The sequence below is a fragment of the Tursiops truncatus genome, chromosome 3 (assembly GCF_011762595.2).
Source record: "Tursiops truncatus isolate mTurTru1 chromosome 3, mTurTru1.mat.Y, whole genome shotgun sequence".
Classification (NCBI taxonomy): domain Eukaryota; kingdom Metazoa; phylum Chordata; class Mammalia; order Artiodactyla; family Delphinidae; genus Tursiops; species Tursiops truncatus.
Genome location: NC_047036.1, coordinates 105908150 through 105922608, shown reverse-complemented (window position 1 = coordinate 105922608; position 14459 = coordinate 105908150). Strand labels below are relative to the sequence as shown.

The 14459-nt window shown below is 34.6% G+C and overlaps 1 protein-coding gene across 1 annotated transcript in view; it reads left to right on the top strand.

The window, feature by feature from the left end:
- The window catches only part of FBN2 (fibrillin 2), a 234020-nt gene that overhangs the window by 134203 nt on the left and 85358 nt on the right, over positions 1-14459 (top strand). The window contains exons 14-19 of the mRNA XM_019924346.3: positions 150-272; positions 1927-2049; positions 7330-7482; positions 9890-9943; positions 11525-11650; positions 13569-13694. Coding sequence (XP_019779905.1) covers positions 150-272; positions 1927-2049; positions 7330-7482; positions 9890-9943; positions 11525-11650; positions 13569-13694 — 705 coding nt within the window. The remainder of the gene's footprint in view (positions 1-149; positions 273-1926; positions 2050-7329; positions 7483-9889; positions 9944-11524; positions 11651-13568; positions 13695-14459) is intronic.

The following is a 14459-nucleotide window of genomic DNA, read 5'->3' as shown; positions in this document are numbered from 1 at the left end:
TGCCCTCAGTCAGTTGGCATTCATAAGAAAAAAAATCCATGACCACATGGCTCATTTATGCAGTAGAATATGACTAGTGATTGTTTGTAGAAAGAGGGGGAACTGGTTTCCTCAAGGCCAGTGGTGTAAGTCACATTCTCCTTCTGCAGATCATGATGAATGTACAACTACCAACATGTGTTTGAATGGGATGTGTATTAATGAAGATGGCAGCTTCAAGTGCATCTGCAAACCAGGATTTGTCTTGGCTCCAAATGGGCGTTACTGCACTGGTATGTATGGCTTTGAGATAGGAAAGTAACCATGATTGAAACCATCTTTTTTATTTGAATCAATCATGCAAGAATTACTTCAGTTTCTTTATGTGGATTTTGTATTATTCACATCTCTTGCTAATTCAGTACGGCAGGTGTCTGAAGTTTCCTAGAAAAACATACATTGTGGTTTATGGAACACTAATATCTTTACAAAAATAATAATGGCATAGGAAGAATTAAGGGAATGACAGATTGGTTCTAGCAAGTCTGGAAAAGACAATATAGAAATAATTTCTGTCTACTCTTTGCCTCAATAAAAAAGAGGAAGAAAAAAATCTTGTGTTTGCAGAACTAGATTTTCCACTGTCATTCATTACTGGTTTTGCATTATATCTTTTCCATAAGCTAATCCACGGATCATTTGTTACTATATCATTACCTAAAAATCTTACATTGATTTCATGTAGAAGTAATTTGAATATTCCTAGCAATTGTTTTGTTTATAAAACCCTTTTGAAGGCCAAGCTCTAGCGATAACTTTAGGAAGCAAAATATATGACTCTTGCAAATAAATAAAACTGTATTATGTTTATACTCACAATTGGAATTTAGTAAGATGGAACAAATTTTGCAGTTTTTACTTAAAAACAAGTTATTTACAGTTTTCTTCTTTTAGACAAAATTAATTCCATGAATGCTTTCTGTCTTCAATTATACAAACTTATCTGAATACCAAATAATACTCATAACCAATCCCTGTAATTTCAGTGAAATTCTGGAGACAGTAGAGAGTGAAAAATCAAGACTCATTCTTGTATTTCTGAATAAAAGTAGTTTCTTGACTATTCAGGAAAGGGGAGTTCAGTATTAAATAGAAATATTGTAGCTTTGCTGATTGATCTCATGCATGGGATGTCATCTCAAGGTGAGCTGACTTGGATTAATCACAGGGTATGAGATTAGCATTCTGTTTCAGTGTGTAGCATGACATTACAGCATGTAACATTTTAGCAGTTCTTAAGAAACTTAAGTACTCATATAAAGATCACCTAAATCTCACCAGTTCCTGCTTTATTGAACTTTCTATTAATTTTTTAATTACCAATGCTGTAATCCATAAATTTTGAAATGCTCATGATTTGGCAGCCCCGTGTTTGGAAGGCTGTTTCCCTTTTGGGGGGAAACCATTTAATGGTGGGTTACAGTTCATAAATTCAAGCAATTGAATTGAAAATTACAAGGGAGACCCCAAATTATTTTGTTATTATGAACTAATTGAATTAAAACAGCATCTTAGTTAGAATTTTATGTGTGTGTAACTAAAAGTTAAATACAAACACTGACCTCAGTTTGAAGAATTTGTTTCACTTAACTAATTTGAGTTAAATATCTTTAATATTAAGCTGAATTGCCAAATAAATAATGAAAAATGAATTTGTGAGACTCTTCTAAGTGGTAAAATGAGGCAACTTTCACTCAGTCTTTCTGAAAAATACGTTTGAAAGAATTGCATTTGTGTATAAGATTTGTTGTCACATCTGTGTGTTCTTCCACAAATTATAAAATTGAAAACAAAGTGTTGATAATGTAGAGTGGTGGCAACAGGTGAACTCTGTAGGAAAGTTAAATTTACCCAGTAATGGCCCGGCTTGTGTTTCCTTCTGGGCAGATATTGATGAGTGCCAGACCCCAGGAATCTGCATGAATGGGCATTGCATCAACAATGAAGGGTCGTTCCGCTGTGACTGTCCCCCAGGCCTGGCTGTGGGTGTGGATGGACGCGTGTGTGTTGGTAAGTGAAACATTCTGTAATGGCCCCACTGACCAAATGATCTTTGAAAAAGGGATAAAGATATATCCATACAATGGAATCATATTCAGCCATAAAAACGAATGAAGTAGTGACACATACGAAAGCATGGATGAACTTGAAAACATTACGCTAAGTGAAGGAAGCCACACATAAAAGACCACATAGTATACGAGTCCAAATGAAATGTTCGTGAAGGTCAAATCTGTGGCGACAGAGCAGATTAGTGGTTGCTTAGAGCAGGAGAGGGTGAGGGTGGTGGGAGAAGGGGGTGATCACCAAAGGCATTTCTGAGGTGGTGAGATGTTCTGAAATCAGCTAGGATGATGATCAACTCTGTGAATATGCTAAAAACTATTGAATTGTACACTTCAAATATGTGAATTCTTTGTATGTGAATTATATATTAATAAAGTGGTTTAAAAGAAATGGACAAGGAGCCCGGCTAGCTCCCTTCAGAAGCCTCTGATGAGATGCAAGTCATAAATGCTGGAGAAGGTAAAAAAAAATTGTCCTTTACCAGCATTCTTCATAGTGTTAGATAACCACATCTCTAAATACAATGGATTTATATTTTATAATTAATAACAAATAAGACTTGAAATGGGTACTGTAGTTGTATCTAAATAAATTCTTGTTTTTATCCCAAGAAAATCTATTTATTTATTTATTTATTTTTCCATTTGAGTTTTAAAAATTTTTTTAAATTTTATTTTTATACAATTTTAAAGATTACTTTCCATTTACAGTTATTACAAAATATTGGCTATATTCCCCATGTTGTACAATATATCCTTGAGCCTATCTTATACCCAATAGTTTGTAGCTCCCACTCCTCTACCCCTATATTGCCCGCTCCCCCTGCCCCGCCCCCGGTAACCACTAGTTTGTTCTCTATATCTGTGAGTCTGCTTTTTTTCCCGAACAAAATTTTAAATGTAAATAATTTATACAATAGAACTTCGACGTACATCAAAAGCTAGAAGTGTTTCTACATAGTTATTCTTCATCACTGTGTATGTAACTAATGATAGAAACCTGGGAAGAGTATGAGAGAGAATGTATATTTTATTTGAAACCATTCAGAATTCCTCTTGGATACTTTTGAGTTACCAGGCATCAGCTTTAAAGAGGCAGGCAAGATGAAAATGTCATTGGCATTTCGAAACCCACCCAACGTGTCCTAACGATAGCAAGAGCAGAGTGAGTCTGTTGTAAAAATACACTGAATGCCGTATTCTCTCCAAAGCACTTTCATGAAACTTCTAGGGTGAATTAGCCATTGTGCACCATCTGTTTTCAGGTCACATAGTAAAAGGCAGACATACTCACTGGTTTAAAAGTATATTTGAGAGAAATGAAAGTCTTTCTCAGACATAGTTGGTTTTACTTTATTCTTACCTATGGGAATCAAAACATTTGGATTCTGAAGGTTAAAAAAAAAAGAGGCAACAGCAGATGGAAATAATCTGACCACTTAAAGTTTCACCCACTCCATCCAATCTAGGATTTATTTCAGCTTACAAGATTGTCAGCACTTCGTTCAGGGCTATTTCAAATACAGTAACTAGAAGAATGTAGCTCCTTGCTGCTTAGAGAGCTAAAATATTTTCAGTTGCTTTTTTCCTTTATCTAAATGCTTTTGCTGAAACCTATGGTGAGTACAAAACCAGTTTTAGAGGGAGAAATAATTTTTCTTTTAAGCAACCGACATATGAGTAGTTGTTAGGAATTCAGTGTTCAAACACAAATATTCCTTCTCTTGTCCACATACAGAAAAGGCATTAGAAATTTTTGGGAAACGCTCTCCAGTTTTTCACAATTGTGGTTACTTAAACTTTTTAAAATAAAAACACTATTTGTTCTGTGTGTAAAATTATATATTACTGTTCCCTTAACATGCTAGATATTTTTTCTTCATGTCTTCTGCCTTTTGAAATGCTTTCAGTTGCATTGATTGTTGAGGTTAGAAATGAATCATTGCTATGAATTACTATTAGAGTTAGCACTTTAATTCTAGATTTTGTTTGTTCATTTTTGTTTCCCTAGAGAGTGCGATGGGGGTTTTTATTTTCAGAAAATTAAATTACTATTGTAACTAGTATGTTGAACAAGCATGACTCACAGGCAGGATATGAACAAAAGGCAACTGTATTTTGTTTTTTTCAATCCTTTAAAAATATATTTTTAATTATTCAATGGGAGCAGTTTATCCAATAAGTAAGGAAGAAAACTCAGGCAGCCCCTTACTTTACTATTTTTAGATAGCAAAAATTTATATGACTACTTTAGGTAATGAAAATAATCTGAATTTAGCAATTAGAATGTCCAGCATCATATAATAGTTAATATTCGAACTTGATTTGAAGTTACGACTTCCCTCCCAAGCTCAGACCTTCGTGAGGAAGACATTTCTGACTCCACAGGCTCAAGTGCAGGAGGAAAGGTGAGAAGGCAGAAGCAGTGACAGTGTCCTAGGGTGGCTTCAAGACTTCTGGGCTTCACACAAGTTTAAAGCCAATTTCTTCCTTGTGGGTGATTTCATGATTATGTCAGGGGCGTTGGCCTGCCCTTCCCGAGATGCAGACACTGCATTTTTCTCCTGGTGGCCACTCCTGGCTCAACGTCTTGTCTTTCTGCAGTCCACTTCAGACAGAGATCTAATGGTGTCTCATCACCCTCCACGTAGTCGTTTTAGGAACCTCACTTAGTGTGGCCCATGTCTCATCCATAGGACGTGCCACCCTTTGCCCTCTGAACCGAGTGAACAGAGGTTCTACAGTGGGAATAGCAGCCACTTTCCTCTGTGTGCTACGTGTCCCTGACAGAGTTGGGTGCAAAGCTCTTCAAGTTGCTCCCTGCGAAGCTCTGCTCTCTTGACCAGGGGTGAGGATGGAAGCATGCCCAACTTGTAATCTGGCTCTTCCAAAAAAATCCTCCTCAAAAACTCTTCTCTTAATTGCTATTCTCTAAATTGTATCCTCGGTATTGGGAGGGGTTTAAGGACCTGGCAACCAATTTTCCATCTCTACTTCCTTCAGGATGGAGTCTCAAAATTCACCTTGTTATATGATATTTAGCACCATGGGATTTCAGCTTAAAGTTCCTTTTTAGCATCCTGTTACGTTAGTATTTCAATATCTTCATGAACGCTGTTTGACAGTTCTGTCAGGTAAAAGGTTAATTTTTTTCTTTACCCTAGTTCTGCTATTTACTAGCTGTGAGGCCTTAGGCAAGACACATTACCTCTCTGTGCCTCCTTTGCTCACTAGTTGTTTTTGAAGATTAAATATGTTAACATTAGACATATTTGTGTAAACTTGAATGATGTCTGGCACATAAAACATGCCCAATAAGTTAACTACTACAATTATTACTGTTTTGTTAAATCGGAATAGTGATGTTACATCAAAAATAGTCTTAGAGTTGCTGCTTTAAGCTATAAAGAAAAGTTGATACTAAAGAATGTAAAATACAGCTAGCATCTTGTGTCCATACCAATTTTACCTTTGGTAAAGATAAAGTATGATAATTCCATGAAAAAATCCTTTAGCAATTCCAAGTTTTAAGAAAGAAAAGACATGGAGAAATTTGATAACATATGGAACAGGTATAGCTTAGGATGAAGTCGAGTCACCCACCAAAATATTCATGTGATCATGTTCTGATCGTGCTGCTGGTATCGGTACCTCTAATCCTGTCCACTGGGAACAGTGGCTTGGTTACATTGAAGAGAATAATGTGAACTAAGGTTCCAGTGTGGGGTCTTTGAAAAGGAAAAAGTCAACTGTCTTCATTAAAAATAGAAGTGAGTACCATAGGCTTTTTATCAACTTGCTTCTAAAAATTGTTCCTGGCTTATGTTCTTAACATGAAAACAGAAATAACTTTGACCATTCTATGATGCCTTTTGAGATAAGTGGTACCATCCTAAGAACTCACAAAAATCTTATTGAAAATCATGAACTATGTGGTATTTGTGCATATTTGTCATTGTGTTGAGTCCTATTCTTATGTGTAGCTCAGAGCTGACTGCCAAACCAGGCCATAGCAGAAGCAGAAAGGGACAGCACGTCCCCTTCCCAGGGTTGGAGTAGTAAAATCTTATGACCTTCTTCTATCTGAGCATACACAGATCTCATTGTTTAATGCGGCCACACATCTCATTGTTTTAACGGGAAACATCACCACATTGTAAGACATAGGTGACTCACTTTGCATAACAAGCAGATAAAGTTATTTCCAACAAGTTATGAATAATTATAGATATTTATAATAATGGTTATCTCTTTGATGGAATTGCCATATCAATAGACTGCTTAAAAGCTCTACTGCTTCTCTGGCCTGTATGATGATCTGAGTTTTTTTATAGTTCACCATTTACCATCTCATAAAGTTGTATTATATTTTATGAGAATTTAGAATGAGAGAACTAAGCAGGATACGCTACTTTGGGGTGTAACAGGACATAGTAGAAAGAGGAAAAGTTTTGGAGGTCACACAAGCCTGAGTCTGAATTCCAGGTCAGACAGTGGATAGTCTACAGCTTTGAGGTACTTATATAACCGCTCTGAACCTCAAACTCCTCATTTATAAAAAGTGGGTAATGATCACTATCCTATGGAGTTGTTGGCCTGAATGTTCAACAAGATAATGTCTGTAAAGCAACAAGCACAATGCCACAGATACATAATGATAGTTATTGAATATTATTTGTGTAACTGGATTTATTGAGAGTCTGCAATGATTAAAACACAGTCAAAACAGTAAATTGGGGGTTGAAGAGAAAGGTCACCTAACTCAGAAATTTAAGTAAGAAAGTTCATGACCAAGCAGTATCATCTCAAGGTAGTTTAACTGCACTGCACTTCATTGTTCATAAGAACTTCTAAAATAGAAATAATATTAAATGTAGTCAGTGATTAGAGCTCTAAGTCTTGTTTGTAACTGTGGAAATATACCTGGCTCAATGACAGGCCCGTGAGGAAAAGTGGGATAATTGATGCTTGTGTAGCACATAAAACTTCTTGGAGAAAAAAAAAAAAGAATTGTTGATAATGCATTTATTCTTTCCCTCTCTCAACAAACATTTGTTGATTTCTTAACACTATGAGATGCTAAAGATACAAAGAAAAAGAAAAGTGGCAGATGCCTTCTAGAAGCTTCCCATATAGTGACCACTTAAGTTACAAGAAGCCTTCAGTTTTGAAATCTCTTTGTCTCTATCACTGTCTCAAATCATTGTTCTTCTGTCTCCTTTAGATACTCACATGCGCAGTACATGCTATGGTGGAATCAAGAAGGGAGTGTGTGTCCGTCCTTTTCCTGGTGCAGTGACCAAGTCTGAATGCTGCTGTGCCAATCCAGACTATGGTTTTGGAGAGCCCTGCCAGCCATGCCCTGCTAAAAATTCAGGTAGTCACCTTCGCCAGTTTCACACCTGATAAAGAATCTAGAAATGTCACATTAGATATTTGGCCAAAGAGTACCTCGGCTCTGAAGTGTTTTGTCTTTATTTTTAATGGAAGAAAAGAAATCCAAATCTGTGTTGACATGTGAAGCATATAATAAAGAGATCTATCTTGTTTTTACTTATGATCTCTAGGCAGAGAGAACACACGGTGAATTTTATGATTATTTATTTATTTTATGATCCAATTATGACTGTTACAATGGATTCTTTACGTGAATATGTTAGCCTCAAAATCTTCCATCCCTTCTGTCATTCTGAAGATAAATAGCATAAAATTTACGTATCACTTTCAAGGTTATAATAAGTTCATGAGAACCTGGTTTTATTTATTTATTTTTAATCTTTACACAGAATGGTCTTAGGCTGCAGTCTACCAGAAGTTCCAGTCTATCAGGAATATCAGTAGTTCCAGAAAGTCATAAATTTATTTCTGAATGTTGTCATGAATTATAGGCACATTAAACAGTTTAATTCTTTGACTATTCTATGACTTGTTTATTCATATTTTTATGAAAACTGTATTGAATAGATGTAAGTACAGTAGGGAATCAGAAATAAACACAATCTCTTTTCCTTTAAAGTTGGGAATAGTTGAAAATATAGGTAGGCAAACATATAAATTACAGTTTGGTATGATTGCTGCCTTAAAAGGGACATAAAGAACTGGGAGAGCACAAAGGGAGGAGCAGTTAGTTGCCTGGGGAGGCTGGGAAAGACTGCACAGAGGGGTGGAGGCTTACTTTGGTCTTGAAAAAAGGAATAAGAACTTCCCAGGTAGAAGATGGAAGAAATGAATTCCAGCAAAGGAAGTGGCTTGTAATTCTGTTAAAAATCCTAAATGGACTGTTCAAACCTTAGCAAAATGGTGAGAGTCCCTCGGGAAGAATTACTGAGTATGACATTTTTTAAAAAGAGGAGTTAATGAAGGAAGTCTTCCCCTAAAATGTTAAGTGAATTATGCATATTATGAAAGAAGTGCAAAAATTGATAACAAGACTAGGTAAAAAGATTAGTGGCTAATAAAATGAGTTCTGAATATAAGTGGAAATATAGGACACAATAAAGATAGCATTGAGATCAGTGAGAACAAATTAAACTAAGTAATTAATATTGTTGATAAATATTGGGAAAAATATGGAGTTAGCTCCCTACATTAAATGTTACAAAATAATTTTTTTGTAGAAGATACAAACTTTTTGTTATCCTGTAATGATAAAGGACACTCAAAACAGACCCCAAAGACTAAAATACACATATAAAGTAGAAAAATATTTTATTTAATTTATAAAGAATTTACATTAATCAATAAGGAAAGTTGAAATCCTCTATAGAAAAAAGTACAGTGTACATAGAACTTCACAAAGCAGAAAGGCAAATGGTAGAGTGCCATATAAAAATTAAAAGAAATCTATCTAAAATTAAAAGAAAAGTTTAAAAAGGTGTCATTTTTGTTTATTAGATTGGTAAAATACAAATGATTGATTTTCCCCAGTGTTGGGGAGGATATACAGAAATGGGTACTCTCTTACATTGGTGTTAGAAGGGTAACCTGGGATATTTAGGGAGAGGGGGACTATCAAAAACCTTAAAAGAGACATAAACTTTGAGCAGTTTTACTTCCAAGAGATTAACCTAGTGATAGAATTAAACTTTGTATTTTTTTATTATAATTGCAGAAAGTTGAACAAACCTAATTTCATCAATAAGTGATTGAATGAGTGTGGTAGATCCACATAACTGAGAAAAGATGTTAAATCGTCTTTATTATAAATAGGCTATTACATGAAATGTCTATTGTAGAGTACAGAGGGTCCAAGCCTGCTCCCCACTTACAAACTCTATGACCTGAGCATGTTACTTCCCATCTCTATCCAAGCTCTCTTGGGATTAAAAGAGGAAAAATAACAGTATCTAGTTTGTGGTAGTGGGAGGATTAAATAAATTATTAGATGCAAAATGCTAGAACAACACCAGGCACATCACGTGGTAAATGCTATTTATTACGTGTTTTCTATTATTTTATTATTGAGAGGAGAAGAAAAGCTAAAAAGCAATCTCTGTTGTACAATTTAGATATTTTTAAAGTTTACATAAGTAGAAAATATTTGTAATGTTTATCAATATATTAATGAAATTCAGGGTGATAATCACAGTTATTTTTATTTACATTTTTATGCTTACCTGTGATTTTGGAATTCTTAAAATAATTTTGTGCTAGAAAATGGTCCTTTTCATTTTAAGTTGTTGCAGGTAATTCTTAATGATAGTTTTGGAGTTATGTAAGTGACTTGTGTATGGAACAGATATAATTTAGAGTTTTTGATTTCTCTATTTGTTTTTATCTTACAGCTGAATTCCACGGTCTTTGTAGTAGTGGAGTAGGTATCACTGTGGATGGAAGAGGTAGCTCTATTCAATTCTCAATCTTATAATAATTATATAGTTTTATAGCTTTATTATTATAATATTATAGATAAGATGTATTTAATATTATAAAAATATATCAGTATAAAGTAATAAAATAAATTATCTCCTAGAACAATGGTTATAAGCTAGATGGTATCAATAAGTATGTAGATGTACATTTTTCATAGTAGATAAATATTTATCTGTTAAACATGCATTGTTTAAAATGTCACTAACAAACTACAACCATGATTTTACGGATACCGTCACTTAAGAAGAAGCTAGAGCTTGTAAAAAAAAAAAAAAGAAAAACAAGACAATTTAAAGAAAAATGTTAAATAATGGTGCTGACATGGTTTAAACAAAAACAATCTGTAAGAGATATTTGATATGGATCTTTAAGAGATATTTGAGATATACTGCCCTAAAAATAAATTGACTACTTATGACTAAGAATACTAAAATGTTTCTGTCCAACCAAAGAAGTACAAGGTTTCATTAAAGTTTTCTTTTTTAAAATTTAGCACTATGATTAACAAAATTACAATATAGAACTTGAACATTAAGTACATATGTGTTTATAAAGTTATTTTATATGTTAATAGTGTCCTTTGTTTTTTTAAAATAAAATTGTAGGGTGCTATTAATCTTTAGTTTACATATATATTCTAATACTTTCATGTTTGAGGAGACTTTAGACAAATTATAGATTGACAGTAAATATCACATTTTTTTGCAAAGAACGTCAGAAACCAGAGTAAAGGAGCAAACTTTTACAATGATGTTTCTCCCAAAAATTAAATTAAAAGACTAACATTTCTGGAGTATTTAAGGCTTCCCAAATTCTAGAACACAGTAGTTAGGATTAAAATTTGAGCATAGTTACCAAAATTTTATTTTATGCTGACTCCGTTTTTTTATTCCCTTTCAATATGGCCTCCCCAACAGAGCCATTGCAACTAGATGGTTGCTCATACAAGTACATCATTCCTCAAGTCCCACGGCCCACGGGTGACAGAGCGTAGTCATGTTCATGGCTTGTTGTAAAACACTGTGTTCTCAAGCATCCACATTTGAACTGTCCTCTCCATTAATTTCAACTTATCAACAATGAGTAACATTTAATAAGTATCATATTACTTAGTTGACTATAAAAAATGATAATAAAATAGAAATATTCCAGGCCTTCAGGACCATAAAATTATACAGACACCCTAATAAATCTTTGCCTTTTAATTAGATGGTTATAATACCTATCAAGTTGAGTTTTCCTTTGGGTTTTGAGCCAACAGTCTATAAATTTCTTTATTAATTTTATCATAAATGCCAGCACATTACATGGCTTAATGCTTTGAATTTCTGCCGGTCCCCTTCATTTTTCTTTTGACTTACCAGGAAGTGTCCCATATCTCTCTATTTTATTCTCACTCCTTATTTTCATTTCGTTTCCCTTTCTGAATGGCAAATTGGGGGTTTGCAGGGTTAGACACTACGTATTTTGAGTGATCTTTACTAGACATACATGTATCAACAGACAGTAAGTGGCTGTGAGCATTAAACTCTGAACATTTAATGCAGATATCAATGAGTGTGCTCTGGATCCTGATATATGTGCCAATGGAATTTGTGAAAATTTACGTGGTAGTTACCGTTGTAATTGCAACAGTGGCTATGAGCCAGATGCCTCTGGAAGAAACTGTATTGGTAAGTTATTTGTTTTATTATACAAGAGCCTTTTGTATAGTTTAATCCCATGGATTATAGGAGAAATCAAACTACAAATAAATGAGTGAAACTAGAGATCTTACAGTTTTTCTTGTTTCCTTTTTAGTGCAGAGATAGAAAAATATGGGAATCAAACAAATGCTGTTACATAGTAACAGACTTTTTAGTGGCACAATTTAGTATTTAAATTATTTTTTTCCCAAGTGAATGGACACAGAGTCAGTTATCGGCCTGTTATATCTGCATATATCTTAATCCTATAATTTTTCACTAGGAAGTGGGATTCAAAAATTAATGAGGCAGTGTGGATAATAATAAGTTAAGAAAATTAAATATTACAGGTTGACTTATAAAGAATCAGTTGCTGCAAAATATCCAAACATGATAACTGAGATGGGTGTTTCCTTTTGTAATTTATAAGGGAATGTTTGAAAAAACTCAAGTATGTAGTTCGTATGTTCAAGAATTTGTGAAGAATCTAGATTTTCCCGTGGAGCACTTGAGTTCACTTTTATAAAACGAATGTTATTCCATCCATTATTATATATAATAATTTTTACATCTAACCACTGATGACTCTTACATCCAAGTCTTGATGATTATGATTAGAAAGAAATACATTTTTCTGTGTTTATGGCTCTGGGTTTTATTACTGATTTATGTTATTATATATCCATTTCACCTTGGGTTGAAGACATACATACAGATGGATATATAAAGCTATATTAAATATCATGTACTTATAACAGATTTTGATATCTGTTGGGAAGGGCACCAGCCAGAGATTGTTGAACATTTATAAAAATACGCAAACCAGCTAGTTTTTATTCCCCAGAAGCAAAGTTGCTTCCAGCATAGTGTCCAAGTACAGTTGAGCACATGAGTACCCTACTGAAAACAGGGAGATTCAGTGAGCATTCACACATTGAACATGGTTCATGGCACTACTCAACTATTTAAAGTAGGTACGTGCATAATTTTGATAAAATTAAAACTAGATTTTAAAAATAAAAATGAAGCCGAATTCCAGTTTTAGTTTGCTGGGGCTGCCCTAACAAAGTACACAAAACGGGGTTGCTGAAAACAACGGAAATTGATTGTTACAGTTTGGGAAGTCAGAAGTCCAAAATCAAGGTGTCAACAGGATCACACTCTTTCTAATGGCCCTAGGGGAGAGTCTTTCCTTTCCTCTTCTAGTCTCTGGTGTTTGCTGGCAATCTTTAGCATTCCTAGACTTTTAGATGTGTCACTCTAGCCACACATCCATCTTTCCCCTGTGTGTCTTCACATCAGCTTCCCTCTGTATGTGTTTGTCCCTATGTCAAAATTTGCCCTTTTTCATATGGACTCCAGTTGTTGGTGTCCATACCTATATTGGAATACAACCTACCTGAAGGATCTTATTTTAACTTGATTACTCTGTAACAATCCTATTTCTAAATAAGGTCACATTCTGAGGTACTGTGGGTTAGGGATTCAAAATATTTTTTGAGAGACCCATTTCAACCCGTAGCATGGACTAATGGATAAATAAATAGTGATTCAGCCACTTGATAAAATGTACAATCATGAGGGAGATTATGGTGATGCTTAAAGTATAATACCGCTGTGGGGCAGTAAGTAAATGAAGAACAAAGTAGTAATGTGCCTTTTCCAAATCATTACACACCTCCCAGGAACTTCAAAAGCATCTTAAAAGTAGCCACAAGAATAAGAATGTTCCATATGAGTAAAACCAAATATATTTTGCTTAGGATCAGGAATGTGTTTTGGATACGAAGAGACTGAGTCAAGGTATGGGGTGAGGAAAAAAACAAACAACAGAAATAAAACATTTTGATCACTGTGCTGTTTGTTTCACTGTGTGTGTCTCCTGTCTTCTAACGGTTGCTTCCAGACATTGATGAGTGCCTGGTAAACAGACTGCTCTGTGACAATGGCCTATGCCGAAACACACCTGGGAGCTACAGCTGCACCTGCCCACCTGGCTATGTGTTCAGGACTGAGACAGAGACGTGTGAAGGTAAGAGCCATCTTCCTTCGTTGTGAACAGTAAGCACCTCGATATGCGTGAACCACAAGTACGTTATGAAGCAGTAGAGCAGAAAGAATGTTGTTTGAATATGTTTAAAATTGTATAATCTCTTTCAGCTAATCTGCCAGTTTTAGAAATAGCATGCACCTAACCCAGTTTATAAAACCATCAGTTTTGTCCCATTCAGATGAAATATCACCAAACATTTTGAATTTAATGGGAAAAAAAAGTGAAAGGAGCCAATTTGTTTTACTTGCTAATAAAATGTCAGATTTTTGTTTGTTTTTCCCTTTTTAAAACCACTGTGACACATTAGCCTGGGGGAACCTGCACTGTAATGGCAAAGTCAGCTCTTAGGCATTTTATTTATGAAATGATTGATAGACCTCAGAGGTTGGCCCAGAAAATATTTGGGGCTTGAGTAAAAATGGTCACCTTAATTAAATTTATAGTCCAAGAAAATTGTCATTTGCATTTGAAAATTTTGAAGTTATAATTTGGGCTTAAAGATCGTGAATCACTGTTTAAAAACGTCTTCCTTTGCTTTTAAGCTCATTTTTCTTCAGTGGGAGTTACATGAATGAGTTAAATGCTTAGGAAAGGCCTCATTTTCAGTAGATACCAGCTAAGCAATGAGTGCCTTCAATTATGTTTTTGTTTCTTGATCAAAGTACTGTGTATTTCAGAATACTCTGTGGTATGACTACTAGTCATTGTTCCTTTTAAGTCTCACTGTGTGGGCCTACAGAAGTG